The sequence below is a fragment of the Urocampus carinirostris genome, chromosome 10 (assembly GCF_059441175.1).
Source record: "Urocampus carinirostris isolate Australia breed hairy pipefish chromosome 10, RoL_Ucar_1.0, whole genome shotgun sequence".
Taxonomy (NCBI): Eukaryota; Metazoa; Chordata; class Actinopteri; order Syngnathiformes; family Syngnathidae; genus Urocampus; species Urocampus carinirostris.
Window position 1 is genome coordinate 35583543 of NC_142358.1, and position 20295 is coordinate 35603837.

Here is a 20295-nt window from a genome sequence, read left to right on the forward strand (position 1 = left end):
TAAGAAAAGTGGATGCCCGAGAGGCTTTTTCAACAGGGATACGTATATTTCATTATAAAAATAATAATAAAAAAATAATGATAAACACCTCTCCCAAGAACTGTACATCCATTTTTCTGTCAAGTACCTACTAAGAAAAGTCGATGCCTGAGAGGCTTTTTCAACAGGGATAACAGGTAAAAAAAGGTGAACGTGTCCCGAAGCAAAGCTTTGAAAAAACGGGTCGAGGCAATCACTAAGGTGTAATTAAGATTTACTCGCTGCTGTTTTACTGACGATCCTGAGTGTCGAGGGCGAACAAAAGAGCTTCCGTTTCAGATTGAATTATTCCCTGGGAAACATCATCTTATTCTTTCAAGGTAATGTTGGTCATTAGTCATCCCATTCTGACACAGAGGATGTTCAATGTTTTCATGAAACAATATTGTTTTCCTCAGTTTTCATGCTAGGGATAGTCCAACTGGGATAAGTCAGATTTTTGAGACGATCAAAAATAGTTGTTTACATGCCTTGAGAAAAAAGAAAAAAAGGACGTCTCTGCATGACATAAAAAAAAGGATAATTTCATTAATGTCAATTACCAAGTTCAACAAAGTACCGTGTTTGTAACTTCTGTGCTCCAAAAGTGAGCTACATTGCTGTGTCCCTTGTGTTGTCCGGGTGTTCGTACGTGGTTCACCCAAAACAACGATTTACACTATACATGGATGGGTAAAACTGTGGCACCCATTCTATATGGACCGTTTATTGTGAGGGCACACAATAAAACAGAAAAGCCCCGATAAATTCAACCATTTGCATGGATTATTCGCAGGGTTGGGTAGGGTTACTTTAACTGATTACTTTCATCTGGGCAACCAGCTCGGTAGCCTAGATGGTAGGGCGCCCGCTCAGAGAATGGGAGGTCGCTGGTTCAAGCCTCGGCCGAGTCATACCTAAGACTTACAACATTGGTACCCATTGCCTCCCTACTTGGCGCTCGGCATTAAGGGTTGGAATTGGGGGGTTTGGTCACTCCCAACACAGCAGTTGGGTCTAAAAAACCCGGCGCCGATCGAAGGCGACGAGTCACGTCGATAGCTTCGCGTGACAAAATGATTTCCGGTAGATATCATGTTGATGGTTGATACTGGCTGAATAATAATAAATTACTTTTGGATTACTCCAATACCAAATATGCTAATAAAAGACAAAAGAAACTAAATATGAATAAAATTACTAAATTTTGTGCAGGCTTGGGGAGTAACGGAATACATGGAACGGCAAAAATGATGTTGGCAAGCTGTTTAGATTTACTTTCATTTTGTTTCTGTCTCATTTTATGTTAGTTTTGCCGAAGATCAAAGAGATCAAAGCCAGGAGAGAAAGCTTACCACGTGTTGTGAGTCATAATTGTATTCATATTTAGTTTCTTTTGTCTTTTATTAGCATATTTGGTATTGGAGTAATCCAAAAGTAATTGAAAGTAATCCAGTTAAAGTAACCCTACCCAACCCTGATTATTCGTCATGTAATACAGTTCCAGAGTGCGCTGCATCCCCAAAATATCGCAGGTGGAGGAAATGCACAATCGGATTACTTAGATGCATAAACATGCACAAGTAATCGGAAAATTAAATCACCCAACCATTGCAATTAGAATACTCACAATCGGGGTAAGACCTTAATCGGATTTCTGTGGACATTTCATGGTTTTACATGCTCGGATACTGGTCATAGTGCGTTGTCAATTAGATTATTGTCTTCATGTAAACATACCCCAGTATTGCCCCAAACCAGCGGTAACATCAACTGGCTTTGTAATCAAATGATTAACAATGATGGGTGAAAGCTGAGAGTCATGTAGCTCATGGTGAGTGATGGCAACAGAGCACGCTTCTTCCAACAACTGTATACACAACAACGGAACCAGAAACATACGAGTGTGGCACTCCGTGGCTACTAAAACAAACCGCATGTGCACCGAAACCACCTGTTTGTCTAAGATTATGGAGCTAGTTATAGGAGGATAAAAAGTGTGCAACTGGGACTGTGTAGTGATGCACATGGTGGCCACAGTGCATGCCCATATTAAGCGTGGGTTACATCAAGGTTACTCTTTTAATGCGAATGGGAACTTAAATGTTAATGTAATTTGCATTCAGCTAGACCTTTTATCATTACGGCTTAAAATTGAGTGCTGTCGCGTGCCGAAAACACATTTGCCTGTCTGTAATTAGGTACTGGAGCCTGTCAGAAAAGAAATGCTCAACAACATAATAGACGATGAGCAAACACTGGAAAGCTGCAAGGGGCAAGGGGGTGTAACGAACAATTAACTTGTGTAGAACTGATTCATGGCAGTTGAGAAGAAAAAAAATGGTCGAAATGAAAGTCACATCATGTGCAGGGAGTTCTAAGATAGACGGGTGGACAGACGGATGGATGGGTGGATGGTTGGATGGAAATTGTAATTCTGGTGCATTCATTCTATCTAGCTATCTATCTACCTTAGTCATATCCCTCAAGAGGGGTGACCGACAGCAAGACAAACACATACAATCACAAAGAAAATAAAAAAGGGGAAAAAATAGCAAAAAAACCCACACAAACATTTTTGGACCATGGCCAACCCAAATGCCCAAACAAATTAGGCACCTCGGCACCTTGGTCATGCTTTCATCACTCCAGATGAAACGGAACACAAGAAAGCGACCATGTCACTCAGGTCAGGGTGACACAACACACTCTTTTGTTCAACAGCAGGGCCCGACAGCTTTCACTGGTTTACCCCTGCCGCATCATAAAGGTGTCCTGCCCATCCCTTAAACCACGTCCAAACATCCCACTATCCTTTTACAACACCTCTCCACTCATTCCTATTACCAAAAAGAGCTCTAGTGCATTCATATATATATGTACCACAGCCATATCCCCCTAGTGGGAGGTGGCTGAAGTCATTTCTGACTCTTTTTGGGAGATTGATTAGGAGGAGGGGATTCCCAGCCCCCTCGCTCAACCCAACTGAGGTGTTGGGAATCCTTAGGTGACCAAACACCCCAATTCCAACCCCTAATGCTGAACGCCAAGCAGGGAGGCAACGGGTACCAATGTTTAAGTCTTAAGTATGACTCGACCGAGGCTTGAACCACAACTTCCCAGTCTCGGGGCGGGCGCCATACCCTAAGGCCACCGAGCTGGTGCATTCATACTTATAACAATTTAAAAAGGTCCAAAAGAATAAAATATCAGCTTTTTTTTTGTTTACAAGCACCCCTAGGGCATCATGTTAATCTGTTAATAAACAACGGGGTAGACTGCTGGAAGTGTGAATTTCCCTACGGGGATGAATAAAGTATCTATCTATCTATCTATCTATCTATCTATCTATGTAATGTCTTCATGGTCAATTCTAAAATATGTCCTACTTTGGAATGAAGGCATGTTAATTTAAGAAAAATGTATTTTTTAAAAGTCCCATCTATCCAGGAAAGAAAGCACAAATCAAATTAAAAGAATTACTCTCAGTAAGTACAGTATTTTCTTTCCTTCACTGGCAGTGTCTAATGCAGTGTGTATTTTGAGAGATGTACTTGGGGATCACAGAACGTGTTGTTTACACATACTCCTAGAGAACTTTGCATATCATTACCTTATTATCATTTTATTCCCATATTTATATTCAGTAAGGCTTCAGCAGGCAACTCAGGATTTAAATAACCATGAGTGTGATATCCAGCTGTGCTCGGGAATCTGCAACTCTACCACTAAAAGGAAGTTGAACTGAACGCCTGCCACTATTTAATTTACAACGGGAGCCTTCCTGTTAGAATTTGCCGTTCTTGTTTGGGGCGGAACATGCACGTTGTTTAAAATATCTTCCAACGAAGATTTATATCTGATGTTGAAGCCTTGAAAAAATGTGAAGGTGTCAACATGATAAACAGTTTGCACACTCAATGCTGTTGCTCGAAGACAGATATTATTTATACGAGTATGAAGTGCACTCGTGTACGCCTATTTTTTGTTACAAAAAATCTGTAAAAAATTTAGCTTGGCTTTTTCTCAGCTTGAACTTTACAATTGGAATCGAACCTGAGTTGCGGCAGTGAACTGGCGAATCCTAACCACTGGACAACCAGTGATGTAAAAAATGAAACGGTGTCAGATTTCATCTCATCCCATCATTTAACCCGGAGGAGCTGGGAATCGAACCTTCCCATAAAAATAGTGTGCGTGTAGTCAGCAATATATTTAGACTGATTTTAAATACAAATTAAAAGGGAAAAGAATATCCCAAATGTAATCTTAAATGCAAACATTTATCACTGGCCAAAAAGCCTGAAATGTATAGGGAATCTTTAAAAGTGACTTCACAAGACTGTTCAAGGCTTAACAATGCGTCAAAGCAGCACCATGACTGCCACAATCCCCCGAGTGACTTTCATTTTGGCATCCCGGTGGCTTTGTGTTTCCCCGTGTGAGATAATGGGTCTGCTGTCGCGCGTGCTCGGCTTATTGCCTGACATTCCCTGCAGCAGGAATCCATCAAAAACCCGGGCACCACACGGCTGTTGACACTTGAAACAAGCCACTTTACACCTTCAATTCATTCACAAACAAACATATGCAAGGTGTGAGGAACATAAGATCCACCTAAAGAGTAATACGGATTATCAGGATTATTAAATTAAAGTAGTTATATGGTAATAACAACAGTGTTTGAATTTTTCGTTCAATTTAGAATTTAGCCCAAAATATTGCACTTTACACCGATAACACTGGCAACCTGATGATGAAGGTGCTGTATCTGATCCGGAGTCTTCTGCTACTGGTAAGAATGGAAGACAGTACTTTCTGTTTCATGTGGGGGGAGCAAACCCTTACCCGAAAACACAACCTGAGAAGGATGTGTGCCGCCAGGCTATACAAAGTGGATCTCTGACGACCCAGGCGGTTAAGGGATTTGTGATCTGTGATTGTGATGTTATTAAATACAAAAAAAAATTACTGAAATTAAGGGTGTACTGGACTGTCTCAGAAAATTGGAATATGGTGGTAAAGCTATTTAAAAATTCTGTGATGTATTTAAAAAAAACAAATATGTCATACATTCTGAATTAATTACAGATCCAATAAAATGTTTCAACCCTTTCATTTTGTTGACTACTGCCTCCAGCCTACAATATTACAATAAAAGACTTGAAATAGCTGAGTTGTAATGCATCCAGATTGTATGACATTTTTGTGGCTTAAGATGAGTATCTGGAAGAATTGTATTAGTCTGGAAATACCCAATAAAATTACAGTCAAGCATAGAAATTTCCATACTGCCGTACTAGGAAGGAGTGGTACTTAGGTCTTGGAGAAAAAAATGCACTCTGCAAAACCAAAAACCAGTTAAAATGATTTCTCAAGGGACTTGTTTCGGTAAATCAGAAGAAAAGAATAATTCCTCAGAAAGGGAAAGCATTTGGATTTAACGGTTCAACTGTATATAGTTACGGAGCCAATTATTTGCTGGCTGAGGCATACAAAAAACTAAGACGAGCAAGCTGATATGCTTGGCGAATCTCTTTTTAGTAGGAACGGGGGGAAAAATGAAGTACATATGCAGCATTTTTATTCAAAGACCAGACAATCTTGACAGGACTGCATCTGAAATTTCCACAAAGGCAAAGCCTCCATGATTTTAAGTGATGGAAGCAGGAAGAGAGATTTGAGAAGGGGGCCCATCTGCTTTCTTGTGAAGAGGAGACAAGATGGGACTTGCACAAAAAGCTGTGCACAACTTGCCCACCGTGTTATGAAGCCTTTAATTAAAAGGTACCGACAACATCCTGGCGCGCAAGTCTGGACAGGACCCAGCGTGGGATGAAAGCGAGGATCCATCTCAGGTGAAATTGGGTGGGTGGGTGAGACCCACCCACTCTCGGCACTCGCTCCCAAAACCCCCTCCCAGGCTAAGTCCATTAGTGGTGGAAGAGCCCCACTTGCTTGACAAGTAATACCAGCTGTGACACCGAGTGCAGGATGGATGTGCGTTCTGTGGTAAGGGAGGGGTGAGGCGGGTGGGATTTGGATGGTTGGGGGTAGGGTGGAGATGAGAGGGAACAAAAAACATCTTCCAGACTGTTCCCGGAGAGATTTAGGGCTGAGTTTGACTTTTTATGTAGGCCTTAAAAACAAAGAACAAATAAGAGAATGGGTTGGCAGCGTTTGCAAACCTTTTTCATGGCCAAATTCAAGCAGTTTTTAAGTATTTTGCATTGCCCATAACAAATGTTCATAACTGATACGTAATCCTTGCACTAATACATATTTCGTAGTGTCCTGTTAAGATGTATCATGCACCTGTCCTCTTGGGCGCGACTCTTATTGGGCGATGGCGGTTTAAGGGACAATGCCATAAAAACTAATGGCAGCGGCTGTTAATCACCATGGAAGAAATGCAATGTCAAAGCAAAGCCATCAGAGAGCAGTGTCAGCGTCATTTTTAAGTTGTGAAACATGCCAACAAATAAAAGCATTTACAAGCGCTTAACACAAAATTCAAGCTCTTTTCTATTGAAAATACAACATTAAACTTTTTTTGAGGATTTCAAAAACCCGTCAAAACTCTTTCTTTGAGGTCACTGAGTGCTGCCTGTAAGAAGAACCAGAACATTTGATCAAATCTAAGCCAAATAATAAACCAACAGCTATCATTCACTGAATAGGGCACACAAAGTGAAATTGAAAGTTTCTGTGCTCAATTTCATTAGCGTTTGCTCCCGTCTATGGTGTATCAAATTTTCTTTTTCTTACTCACAGCACTCAATGACATCAAACTGTAGAGAAAAGAAAGTCAATTCTTCCAAATTGTAGCAAATGTGTGAACTAAGCAACAATAAATATGAACTTGTCAATTGAGCCACTATTTTTTTGCTGGCATGCAAACGTACTCTAGTACAGACAAACTCCATAACATGGCTCGCAGAATCTATGTGTGGCACCCCTGTTCAAAAGAATGTTTTTGTTGTTGTTGACTTTAATCCCTAAAACTAAATCGCCATATTGCTGCTAGCACATAATTTGTGCTTATCGAGATGTTCCTATCTTTGATAAACAATCTTTTTCCGTCAATCCCTGGTATAAACTGACATGAATTCCACTTTAACAATGCACGAGCACCTTGGCTATGTCACACTGTAGGGGGTAGAGCACGTAAAAGGCCATGACACCTCACATGACAATGTCATACAAACTAATGCCAGCAGCTCTTAATTACGAGGGAAGAAATGCAATGACAAAACAAAGCCACATGAGAGAGTGTCAGCGTCATTTTTAAGCACTTATTCTATTTTCCTTTACTTAAGTGCATTCTATCGAGTCAGTCTGTCGAGAAACATAGCCAAAATGTAAAGCATATACACACACTTGACCCTAAATTCAAGCACTTTTCGAAGCGTGATAACAGAACATTAAACAAACATTTTAAGGAATTAAATCACCCATACGAACGCTGTGTATGGCCACACATAATTCAGAATGAACCACATTTGATATGGCCTAAACAAAAGAGTTCCTAATCATGACTTGTTGCTTCAGTTTTCATCAAATTTCATGCAGCCCAGAAGAATGGACAAAAAAACAGTTCTCATTTGTTCACTCGCAATAAACAGCGTTTTGTGTATTTTTGCTACATTTATCAACTCGGACTGTTGTCCAGACTCCATTATTCAAATGAGCTTTTGCAGTTCTTGACACTCATCAATGTGATCGCTCAAAAGGAACTTCGAGCCGGACCGAGGCGACGACCATCTGTTGTGTGAACTTGCGTAGGTTTACACCGTCCTGCCTAAAGCACACACAGAGCAGCAGGCGAGGCCGTAAAAGTCTGACCTCGACCCGGTGCACTTATCCACGGCGTGAAGCGGTGAGGCATGGCACGCCGGTGCAAAATGCTCATTCGTTTCCTCTCAAATAAATGGAGCGGTGAGTCGCTACAGGGGGTTAATTTATAGCTAAAATCGCCAGGGTTTGCTTATTAACAAGCAGCCAGTTGCACAGAAAGAAAGTGAATGCTCTTGTTTGCCTGCAGGCAAGAAACTACGCTACCATTCAAATGTTTGGGGTCACCCCGACAATTTCGTGTTTTATATTAAAATGTCACTCCAATTTATCAAATGAGTCGTCCATTGTCTGTGTTCTTTTATCCTTGTTAATCCCTTCTTTCGGTTGGTCAGTCTCAAATATGGCTTTTTATTTTCCACTCTGCCTTGAAGGACAGCATGTCAGAGTCGCCTCTTCCCTGTAGATGTTGACAGTGGGGTTCCGTGGGTACTATTTAACCAAGCTGCTAGCAGAGGACCTGTAACGCGTCCATTTCTCAAATTAAAGACTCTAATGTACTTGCCCTCTTACTTGGTATTTGCAGCGGGGCCTCCCACCTCTCTTTCTACTCTGTGCTGTTCTCTGGCGGGAGTATTAAACCCCATTATAGGAGATCTTCTGTTTTTTGGGAATTTCTTGCACGGAATAACCTGCATTTCTTAGAACAAGAACAGACTGTTGAGTTTCACATGAAAGTACTGTTTTTCTGGCCATTCTGAAAGCTTAATCGCGCTATAAATGTGACGCTCCAGATACTTGACTAGCTCAAAGGAAGGTCAGTGTTATAGCTTCTTTAATCAGCTAAACTATTTTCAGTTGTGCCAACATCATTGCAGAAGGGTTTTCTAATCATCCATTAGCCTACAAACGTAGTTAGCAAACACAATGTATTACTGTTAGAACACGGGAGGGGTGTTGGTCCCAAATGAGCCTCTAAACACCTAGGTCAGGGGTCGGGAACCTATGGCTCGCGAGCCATATATGGCTCTTTCTATGAATATCTATGGCTCAGAGACAAATTTGATTGCATGCAAAATTTCTCCATCTTGTTCGAAACTTGAGTTGTTCATCCTATTCAGGTACACGCAAATCCAATCCAAAGCTAAGCACTCACTGTTTATATAGGGCATGTTTTTCACTACAATTTACAGTCAAGGTGTCACACAAAAAAGGGGGGAAAAAAACTCGTTTTGGCTGTACAACGCTAAAGAATCCTTTATATAAAAGTTCACTATATAATCTGTGTTCAGTGTTCAGATACCTTATGATGAATCCACAGAACACACTGTAAATACGCCAAAACACCGGAAGAGAACTTAGTCTTTTGATTGGGTGAGTGGAGGGATGGGTGGAGCCATGCAAAAAGCGCAAGCACTCCCTCCCATCTCTCGCCCTACGCCATCTGCGCCAAAAGTGAGCTCATCAGGCTCCCTATTTGCAGAATGTTGTGACGTTTTTACACAATAACTGCTTGCATCTGGTTTTGAAAAAATATGTATGAAAAAAAGGGTCAAAAGGAGTTTAACCGATCTTGAGTAATTGCAAGAAAGAGACAAGTTTAAAGTGGTATGTTTGTTGATTTTGGGACAGGGGCTCTGGCATTATTCTCTTTTCATATTTTTTATCAAATCATCAAAAGTAAATGTGCTGAAGACTAAGCTTTTGTCTGGGGTGCGGGTTTAGCAATTTTGTAAATTTGTCTCATAATATATGGTGTGGCTCTTTCCCAAAATAAAATTAATATTTTTTGCTTTTATGGCTCTTTGAGTCAAAAAGGTTCCCGACCCCTGACCTAGGTATTGCATTAAGAACCAGACACTTGCAAGTAAAATAGTCATTTCCAACATAAACAATTTTGGGGTGTGTATTTCTAATTAGTTTCCTGTTGTCTTCACTGGAAAAAAACAGTGCTTTCCTTAAAAAAATATGGACATTTCTAAACGACCCCAATCTTTTGAACGATATTGTGCAGAAGTCTGGGGCAATAATTACAAAAGTTCACTACAGCCCATTTTTATCCTCCAAAAACGTGCAATTAGAACCATACACTGGGTAGGATATTGAGATCATACTAATGTTTTATTTCTGCACTCCAAATTATTAAAATTAGATGATTTAGTAAAAATGTTCACTGCACAACTGCTATTTAAGGGCAACAAAAACATAGTGCCAGAAAACATCCATAAACTATTCATTCGGAAAGAGGGGAATTATAACTTAAGGGGCTGTAGTGAATTCATAATCCCAAAGGTGAGAACCACCAGGAAAAGTATGTGTGTGTCTGTGTGTGGAGTCAAGCTTTGCAACGGTTTGCAAGACGAGATCAAACGGTGTCCAACCATTCACTTGTTTAGGTTTAGATACAAAGGAACATTCCTGGCGGAATACAGATATGAGGAAAATGGGGTATGAGTGATACTAGAGATTGGGAATAGTGCGTCTTGTTAACTTTGTGTTATTGTTGATATTCTTATATCATAACTGTTATTATTAATATCATTACAATTGTTGTTATATCATTGGTGTATTTGGTGGGGAAGATGAAGGGGTAGGGAATATAAGCATATGCTTCTTACTACCCCTTTTCAAACATGTTATGTAACATTATTTTGTTGTTGAGTTATTGTTTTTGTTCTGTTTTTATTTTGATGTTCGAATAAAGTTTTCATTCATTCATTCAACGATAGTGTAAGTGACATCAACCGGTACTGCCGAACCAGTCCCTGCACCAGAAACATCATGCTGCATTGACATCCCTTTGAAAATCGTGCCACGGGAGCCCCCACTGACCTTTGAGACAAACTATCCGAGACAGTCTCGTCAAAGCCTCTGATCATAATCACAGTAATCCAAGACAAGATGTGCAGGAAGCGCCCTCCTGCTGTCTCAAAAATGAGTGGAACCACGTGAAGAACTGAAGAGACGCCAGAGGTGAAATCATAGCCTACACTCATGCTCATACAGTTCGGTCAGAGACACAAACGGTAGATAGCATCACATGATTCCCGGCATTAGCAAGTCATGTGCGAGCTATGCGAGTCAACCAAAGGTCGGAGACGTTTGGAAAAATAAAAAAAAAAATAAACCATTTTGATAATAATGTATTTTTTTTCTTGCCTTGACTTCTCCTTTATTGATAGTAGGTTGTGATGGACTGGTGAACTGAACCATTTGAACATGCTGATCGCTACTTTATAAAAATAATCGAGTGAGTTGCCTCCGAGCACGGCGGCGCGGTGGTTAGCGCATGTGTTGCACAGGTCATGAGATTGAACCTTCCTATGCGGAGTTTGCATGTTCTCCCCGAGCTTGCGTGGGTTTCCTCCTGGCACCCCGGTTTTGGCTGGTCCAAATTGTCCGTAGGTGTGAATGAACGAATGTCTCTGTGTGCCCTGCGATTGGCTAGCAACCAGGGTGTCCCCTGCCCACTGCCCGAAGTTAGCTGAGATGGGCTGCAGCACCCCCGCGACCCTACTGAGGATAAGCAGTTACCATGGTAGCTAAAGGTGTACAGATACAACCTTTGAACTTTCGATACAGACATTAAAGTATTGTAACTCTCAATACTGTACCAAATATTATTGACTAAGCCAATATCAGCAGGAAATATACCCGTTGTTTGATTTTGAAATTCAAATTTGGCACAACGGATTATGAATGCGTTTTCAAAGAATTTACACCCCTTGAGTTCATTCAATAGGCATTGACCACCATTTTAGTCGTGTGTCCCTCAAATGTAGGCGTGGCAAGGGCAAAAAGTTAAGTACAGTAATCCCTCGCTATAAGGCGAACCACTTTTATTTGTTGAGCAATTGCTTAAGCCAGTAAAAAAGGTTGTGGTCTTTAGTTTCGATGTATAATAGATTATTTAATTGTATGACTGTAGAAAAATACAAAGTTTCTACTTCAATTTCTCTTATCACTGTATCTTATTGGAATGTAGCCCCTGTGATAAACGATGGTTCAATACTTTCCATCTCTAAATAAAGAATGATGGTTTTAGAAAGTGAAACAGACCATATTAGAATAGAATAGAATATACCTTTATTGTCATTGTTACAAAATGGGTTACTATATTGAGACAATGAAATTGGGCATGACACTCCAGTTTCACACATTCACAGTGAGGTAAAAAGCCAAGAAGATAAAGGAACAGAGAAGATAAGGTTATAAAACAAGGAGGATAAGGCTATAGTTATTATATTAGTGTCAATATCTGTGATTTGGATCGATTCCCTCAAAATCCAACTGATTTTGGGCTGACACCAGATGATATCAGATTCGATATTGTATCGGCAGGGTTGGGTAGAGTTACTTTAACTTGATTACTTTCAATTACTTTTGGATTACTCCAATACCAAATATGCTAATAAAAGACAAAAGAAACTAAATATGAATAAAATGACTAAATTTTGTGCAGGCTCGGGGAGTAACGGAACACATGGAACGGCAAAAATGTTGCTGGCAAGCTGTTTGGATTTATTTTCATTTTGTTAGTTTTGCCGGAGATCAAAGAGATCAAAGCCAGGAGAGAAAGCTTACCACGTGTTGTGAGTCATCATTTTATTCATATTTAGTTTCTTTTGTCTTTTATTAGCATTTTTGGTATTGGAGTAATCCAAAAGTAATTGAAAGTAATCCAGTTAAAGTAACCCTACCCAACCCTGTGTGTCGGGAGCCTGCTAACAATAACCTCATGAATAACAGAAAGAAAGACAATATATGTTCAATGAGTTAAAAATTGAATTCATTATTACAAATATATATGAAATCTCCCAAAATCCAACTGTTTTTTTATGTGGAGGGTGGCATCAAATAGTATCCGATTCGATATTATACCGTGAGCCTGCAAACGGCAACCTCATGAATAACTAGATGAATAAAAAAAAACAAAAAACTTGAGTTTAAATAGTTTAAAATTAAGTTTGTGATAACGATTATATATGAAATCCCTAAAAATCCAACTTTTCGGGGGTAGAAGGGCCTGATATCGGCTGATATCCGATTAAATATTGTATCAGGGGACCTCTTACAAACAGAATGAATGAAAAAATGTGTTGTGTTCCAGCAATTTGAAATTAAAGGGACACTGTGTCATATTTTATCAATAACGCAACCAAAACGAGTGCTACGAGGCACAAAGAAGAATAAAAACTACAAATTCAAAGTGACAAAACCCCACCATTTTATTCAAATTATTTACCCAGCTTTTCACAAGGTCTTTGGGGGGTACCCTTAGCAGCGAGATACAATTATATTAGCTACCTCTAGTTTGACCTAATTTTATGAAAAATCAAATCAAATTTCTCAGCCTATGAGTAAAAACTCTATTATAGTTCAGGTATTTTCGCCCAATTCTTCAAATCAAAAGTGATTTGTTTTGTAGTGTTCATAAATGACGTTTTTTACCACTAGGAGGCGCTAAATAATACACAATGTGCCTTTTCTATCGTAATTACAAATTTATATGCAATCTTCAAAAATCTGGGCATTTCGGCGGGGCAGTGGTTAGCGCATGTGCCGCACAGTTCTGAGGTCATGAGATCGAACCTCCTGTGTGGAGTTTGCATGTTCTCCCCGCCGGTCCAAATTGTCCTTAGGTGTGAATGAGCTAGCAAATTGTCTGTCCCTGTGTGCCCTGAGACTACCTGGCAACCAGTTCGGGGTGTCCCCTGCCCACTACAGGATGGCTGGGATGGGCTCCAGCACCCCCGCGACCCTACTGACGATAAGCAGTGCAGATAATGGATGGATGGATGGAATGGAACTTCAAAAATCCAACAGGGTCTTTTTTTATTAATTTGGGCTGATATCGGATCCGATATCAGATTGGGAGCCAGCTAACAGTAACCTCATGGATAACACAATGAATATAGGAAGAATAAAACAAAGTTGAAAATTAAAATATAGATAACAATCACAAAAATATTCACAAAATCCCCCAAAATCCAACCTTTTTTTCTACTGTGTTGGGTGCATGGTGATATCAAGTGATATCCTTTTTGATATTGGAGATCAGGAGCCGGCTACCTCACGAATGAATCAAGTGAACGAAAAAAAAGACTTACGTTTATGTAGTTTAAAATTAAGTAAGTAACTGCAAACTACAACCGTTTTTAATATCGGCTGATATCTGATTCAGTATCGGATCGAGGACAGTAAGAGTACCCTCGTGAAAATAGAATGAATGAAAAAAATAGTTTAAACAGTTTAATGTTGGAATTACAAATATAGAGAGGGAGTTTGTATATATACACGCAAAGCGTTAGTTTATTTGTTTCAGAAAAGCGAAAATACAAATATTTATTGGGCGGGAAGAGGCGGATAAAGCGGATTTACAGAGTTTTCGTCGGCACCTGCGCGCTTCACAGACGGCACCAAACTCCCACCTGAAGCGGGAGGAAACCCACTAAAGTCGAGGCACCAAGAAAAGAAATGTCTAACACCTTAAAATGTAAAGGTAAAACTCTTTTTTTACCTTGGTTGAAAACATTGGCGAAGAGGAAAACGAAGGAGCCCAGGCAGGCGGCGGACAACAAGTGCATGGTGGCGGTTCGCACGCGGTTTTGGTCCTCGACTGACAGAAAAAAGGAAAAAGATGGCTTTCCGCGACGAGTTGGTGGCAAAAATGTCTTTTTTTAGTGATCCTGTAAAACGTTGGAACAGTTTGATGCAAGTTTTTCGCTTACAAACTAAGAACCCCGGCCAGTTGTGCTGAAACAGGTAGCAATGGAGAGCGGAAGGCGAGAAGGGGGGGCAGAGGGGGGTGGGGAGTAAGGCGGGTGTGTGAGGTAGGGGGCTGCGGGGTTTGAACCACGCCCCCCTCTCTCTTTTTTATTTCACCCCCCCCCCTCCCTTTTTACCCATCCTTCCACACCCACTCATCCACACATCCCCCTATTCCAGCTTCACTTCTCTTCAAACAAGTGCTCTTCTTCCACAAAGTAACATCCCCCATGCACATCCACACCCCATTATGTTCCCCTCCTAACCATCCTCTCAAACGTTTTCATTCTTTCTCTTTATCAACATCTGTAGCACGCCAGTGAGAGAGAAATAAATGGAGAGAAGAGAGAAAAGAAGAGAGAAAGAGCGCTCAAGAGATCGCAGTTCGAATCCCGGCTCCTCCGTGTTACATGTCGAAGTATCCTTGGGTAAGACACTGAACCCCTAATGCCCCCAATAAGCAGGTTAGCGCCTTACATGTCTGCACAACCGCTATTGGGAAATGTGAAGCACACTGTAAAGCGCTTTGGGAAGTCTTGACTTGAAAAGCGCTGTATAAATGCAGATCATTTCATTTCATTTCATAAAAAGAAAGGAAGAAAGAAAGAACGAAAGAAAGTAAGGGAGTGAAAGAGGAAAAGAGCAATACACACATATATAAGAGAGAGAGAAAATATAGAAAAAGAGAGAGGGCGAGAGAGAGTGAATATATATATATATATATATATATATGAGAGAGAGAGAGATAAGTGTCACGGTTGCCATGGCGCCCAATTGGCCCCGCCCGTGTGGCGCCAGCTGCGGCTCACTGTCTTTCCGTCTATTTAAGCTCAGTTCTCTCATTTTTCCTTTGTCAGTCCGTCAACGAACCTCTGCCCGAAAGACGTTTTTTTTTCGCAAGACGTGGGTTTTGACTCAGTCCTGTTTTCCTGTTGGTATTTCCAGTCCGGTATTGTTCTCGTTTATTTTTGTCCTGTTTAATATTGGTTTTCAGTTTCGTTCCCGTCTATTTTTGTCCTGTTTATTTTCGATATCCTGTTTCATTATCGAACAAGTTTGACACAAAGAGCCGAAATTTTTAACTGTGAGAGTCAAAGAGCCACACCACGCACTGACCGGCATTAGACGTACCATACGCAGATGATTGTCAGTCAGTTATGTGTCCGTAGCAGCATAAAAACAACAAATCTGCCAAATTAATTTCAAAATATATTCATTATTTGTTATTAACTCTGATAAATTCTATTGTGATTTAAGAGGGGAACAAAAACTAAACATGAAACGAGGCAAAGAGCCACATTATATAGAAAATATGATGAGGCAAAGAGCCACATTCTTATTGGCCAAGAGCCGCATGCGGCTCTAGAGCCGCGTGTTCGCCACCCGTGATCTATCCTGTCTGTCCTGTCCGGTATCAACCCCATCTGTCCGATATCTACTCGGGCAATGGTATCGATTTCGTCGGCCACTAGCTTCCTATCCTTTCACACCAGACTGCTGCCTAACGTGCATGACTCCCCATTTCCCGTAAAATATAAGGCTTGTGTGAGAACATCACGTGTTTGGGTCCTGATCCTGTTCTGGTTTATGACAATAAGAAAAATAGAAAGATAGATAGAGAGACATTGGGAGGGGGAAAGAAAGAGAGAAGAGCGTGAAAGGGAGAAAATGCAACAGAAAGGGAGAGGAAGTTAAAGAGAAATGGAGAAGGAAAGAGGGAGAGAAAAAAAGAGACAGGGAGAGTGAAAGATAGAATGAGGAAGAAAAAGAGATAAAGTAAGAGACAGAGTAAGAAATAGAGGGAGCAAGACAGATAGACAGATTGAGAGGAAATATATATATTGAGAGATAACGATAGAAGGAGAGAAAAAGAAAAAGCGATAATGAGACAGCAAGAGAGAGAGAGAGAGAGAGAGAGAGAGAGAGAAAGAAAGATATATAAGAAAGATAAAGAAACATGGGTAGAGGGAAAGGGAGAGAGAAGAGTGTGAAAGGAAGAGAATGCAACAGAAAGGGAGAAATAGAAAGGAAAAGAGGGAGAGAAAGAAAGAGACAGGGAGAGTGAAAGAGAGAATGAGGAGGAAGGAAAAGAGATAAAGTAAGAGACAGAGTAAGAGAGAGGGCGGAAGACAGATAAACGGATTGAGAGGAAAAATTTATATCGAGAGAGGGAGAGAAAAAGAAAAAGCGATAACAAGACATTGATGACCCTCATCGCCCACTTCAAAGAGTTGGCTCATAAAGCCGTTTCGTTCGCAAACGACCATTTACTCTTTCCACAAAATCAACATCTCCCAAACGCACCCACGCCCTATTACGGTTTCCTCATACTCATCCTCTCAATCCTTTCATTATTTCTCTTCATCAACATCTGAAACACGCACTCATGCACACAAACAATGCAAATCGACAGAATATGAAATTCGACAAGAATTGCCATTCAATCATGTTTATTTGTTTAGCCCTCAATCACAGAATTTCTCAAAGGACTGCACAGGTTACAGTTACGCCATCCCCTGATCTAAAACCAACATGCGGGCAAAGAAAAACACAAAATATAGTGAACATCGGTGTCAGGGGTGGAAAACTGGTTTGTAGCCGGGACTGGGAGAGCAAGATGTGGTCGGGGTCGGAAAAGAGTCGTAAGCCGGGAAGGGAGAGCAGACGTGGTCGAGATCACAAACAGATCGTTATTCGGGACGGGAGAGCAGATGTGGTCGAGATCAAAACAGGTCGTAGCGGGAGGCAAACAGGACCAAAAAACGGGACAGGCGTGAGACAGAATCGAAAAAGGGCTTGCCTTGTAAAAACAGAGATTCGTAGACGGACCGACAACCGAGGATTGACAGGACAGGGTATAAATAGTGGAGAAGCCATTCTGTCAACACTGCAGCTGGCGGCACACGGGCGGGCCCAATTGGGCGCCATGGCAACCATGACAAACGATTAAGATTTGTTATTCAAAACCTGCTTCTCCGTCGAGTAACAACACAAAAAATTCTTAATACAAGAGTGTCAAAGGAGAAACATTTATTAAGGGCGCTCAGATTTGTTTCTTGTGTCCCTGCTGCATGGTGGGGTAACATAATTAAAAGAAATAAAGCACAACTTTGCCCAAAGTTAGCCTAAAGCTGGTTCCTTAATAACCAAACAGTAGCTAAGTGGATTTTACCACTGGTTAAGATGTCAACGACTCTTTTTTGCAATGAGCCGTAGCTGTCAGGAAGAAAGTTTATATTATTTTCCCATTGATCCTACAGTATTCCACCCAGGGAAAAAAACAGTTGGAAAGATGTTCAAAAGACTTATGAAAGAAACCAAGTTTCCATCAGAAAATGTCCTTATTTGTTTGAGAAAACATTTTTTTCAATATGCTGAAAATACATCTTCAAACGACTCTTTAGGGACAAAATTTCAACCACGCCCACGACTACATTTGACTATATTTGGTTCGCGTTGGATGGGCTTAACACAACTTAATTTTAGATGTCTATTTTTGGACTAAGTATTGTTTAAAACAAACCAGTGCAAATACAGCTGTTCGAAGGACATCTGGTGCTTAGTGGGATTGACCTTCTCTCTCATCATCTGTTATTAGCTTTAGGATCATAAACAAATGGATTATAATGTTTAAAACGTTGAAAATGTTCGATGGTAAATATATTAAAGACTTGCCAGGTTCCGATGGCTTTCATTTTGTTGAGATTTGATCAAACTACCAAAATGTTTTTATGGGCCAAAATAAAAATAGGTTAGAATTCTTCAGACATTTCCGATGGTCACCTGCCCTTTATCAGGGTTCACGGATCCCTTAACCGCATGGTTCCTCGTGAGTACACAACTCTGGACAGCCTTCACCACTGTTGACGGTCCCAGGCCTGTTCCTAGCTCGAAGACAAAGTTGGTAGGAGTCCATTCCTTGATGTATTCATTCCAGTTTTTTCACAATCTTTCTGCCTCCTTGGACTGTGACCTGGAGAATTATCTTGGTCAGTCCTGATGATCTTGGGATGTGACCACACCACTGAAGTTTCTGTCTGCGCACAGTTGACAATAGTTCTTCGTAGGGTCCAATGTGCCCTCTGATGCTGTTGTGCATTAGGCCTATACAAATAAACATGACTTGACTTGACTTTCGTTTGTCACATGGGCTTAGTAGCTGATGCCTAGAAGTTTCCTGTAGCATCACCATCTCCAAAGCCTGGATTTTCTTTCCAGTTTTGCTCTGAGGGTCCATGTTTTGCAAGCGTAGAGGAAGATGGAAGTAACCAGCGCTTGGATGAGTCTGATCTTGGATTTCACTGCTATGTTCTTGTTTCTCCAGATGGGTTTAAGTCTGGCAAGTGCAACTGTGGTTTGAGCTATCCTGGCCTTGATTTCTAGTTCTAACCCCTCTTCTGATATGACAACTCCCCGGTATTTAAATTTGGTGACCCGTTCTAGCTCTCTGTGGTCGATGGTCATGTTTGTGGTGATGCCTTGTTGGTCAATATTTTTGTTTTGTTCTGTGCTGATTTCCATCTCATACTGGGTTGATTCTTTGTCTAAGCAATGGACCAGATTTCTGAGTTCCTGTTCGTCTCCTACTCTTCATACTCAACATGAATGGAAACACGGAAATGAGTCATAAGTAGAGCAGCGTGGGCGGACAGTGTGATCTGTCATGTACTTTAGTCATCTATTTATTCATTTACCCTTTTTATTTATTGAATGTATGTATTAATTTATGAAATTCAAATAAAACCACAAAAAATCAATTTGAGTCTTTAAAAAAAATACTTCCAGACAACTAAGTAATATAGAAGAAGTAAAACTATTGATCGATTCCAAATGCAACTAGTCATAATGAAAAATAAGAAGCGTGTCGCTTATGCACTGCACAAAGTCACTCTCCCCCTTTTTACAGTATGTTTTTGGAGTATTTTAGCTTTTAATGGACAGGATAATGAATTGTGACGACAAGACAAGCTAAGGTGGGAACATACTTGTCAGAATTCTATCTACCTTGGTCAGATCCCTCAAGAGGGGTGATGGACAGCAAGACAAACACATATACAAAAACAAGGATGAGAAAAAAGGAAAAAGTTGCAAAAAACACAAAAAATTGACCATGGCCAACCCAAATGCCCAAACACCCAAACAAGTTAAACATCGCGGCACCCAAGTTGGTCATGCTTTCTTCCCTCCAGATGAAATGGGACACCAGAAAGCGGCCATGTCACTCGGGTCAGGGTGACACACTCTTCTGTTCAACAGCAGGGCCTGACAGCTTTCACTGGTTTACCCCTGCCGCATCATACGGGTGCCCTGCCCATCCCTTGGAACACGTCTAAACATCCCACTATCCTTTCACAACACCTCTCCACTCATTCCTATCACCAACAAGAGCTTTATCTTCCACTATATTTAGACCTCTTTCCTGCAGTGCACTCATAGCACCATCCATCCACGTCAGTTGCGGCCTTTCTCTTGTTCTCCTTCCATTTACTTCTGCTATTTGTCAGAATGAAAAAAATAATAAATATAAATTAAAATCGCATCATATGTACTTTAATGCCAGGCAATGGACTTTGTGAGGGAACTAAATGAATGTCACACAGTGTTTACAAGATGAAACGGCTCAACTGAAGTAAGTTAGCTCTAAGTATGTAAGCATTAGCTGAAATCCGGCTAGCGGTTTACAAACACATGAAAGTGGGAAAGACGCCGTTTTCC

At 40.7% G+C, this 20295-nt stretch overlaps 1 protein-coding gene across 3 annotated transcripts in view; it reads right to left on the minus strand.

Annotated features, from left to right (window-relative positions):
• The window catches only part of LOC148358830 (CD166 antigen homolog A-like), a 92173-nt gene extending 77557 nt beyond the window's left edge, over positions 1-14616 (minus strand). For all 3 annotated transcript variants that reach the window (XM_088345566.1, XM_088345565.1, XM_088345564.1), the window contains exon 1: positions 14333-14616. In XM_088345566.1, the coding sequence (XP_088201692.1) occupies positions 14333-14399 (67 nt within the window). In that variant the 5' untranslated portion in view covers positions 14400-14616. The remainder of the gene's footprint in view (positions 1-14332) is intronic.
• Between the last annotated feature and the right edge of the window lie 5679 nt (positions 14617-20295).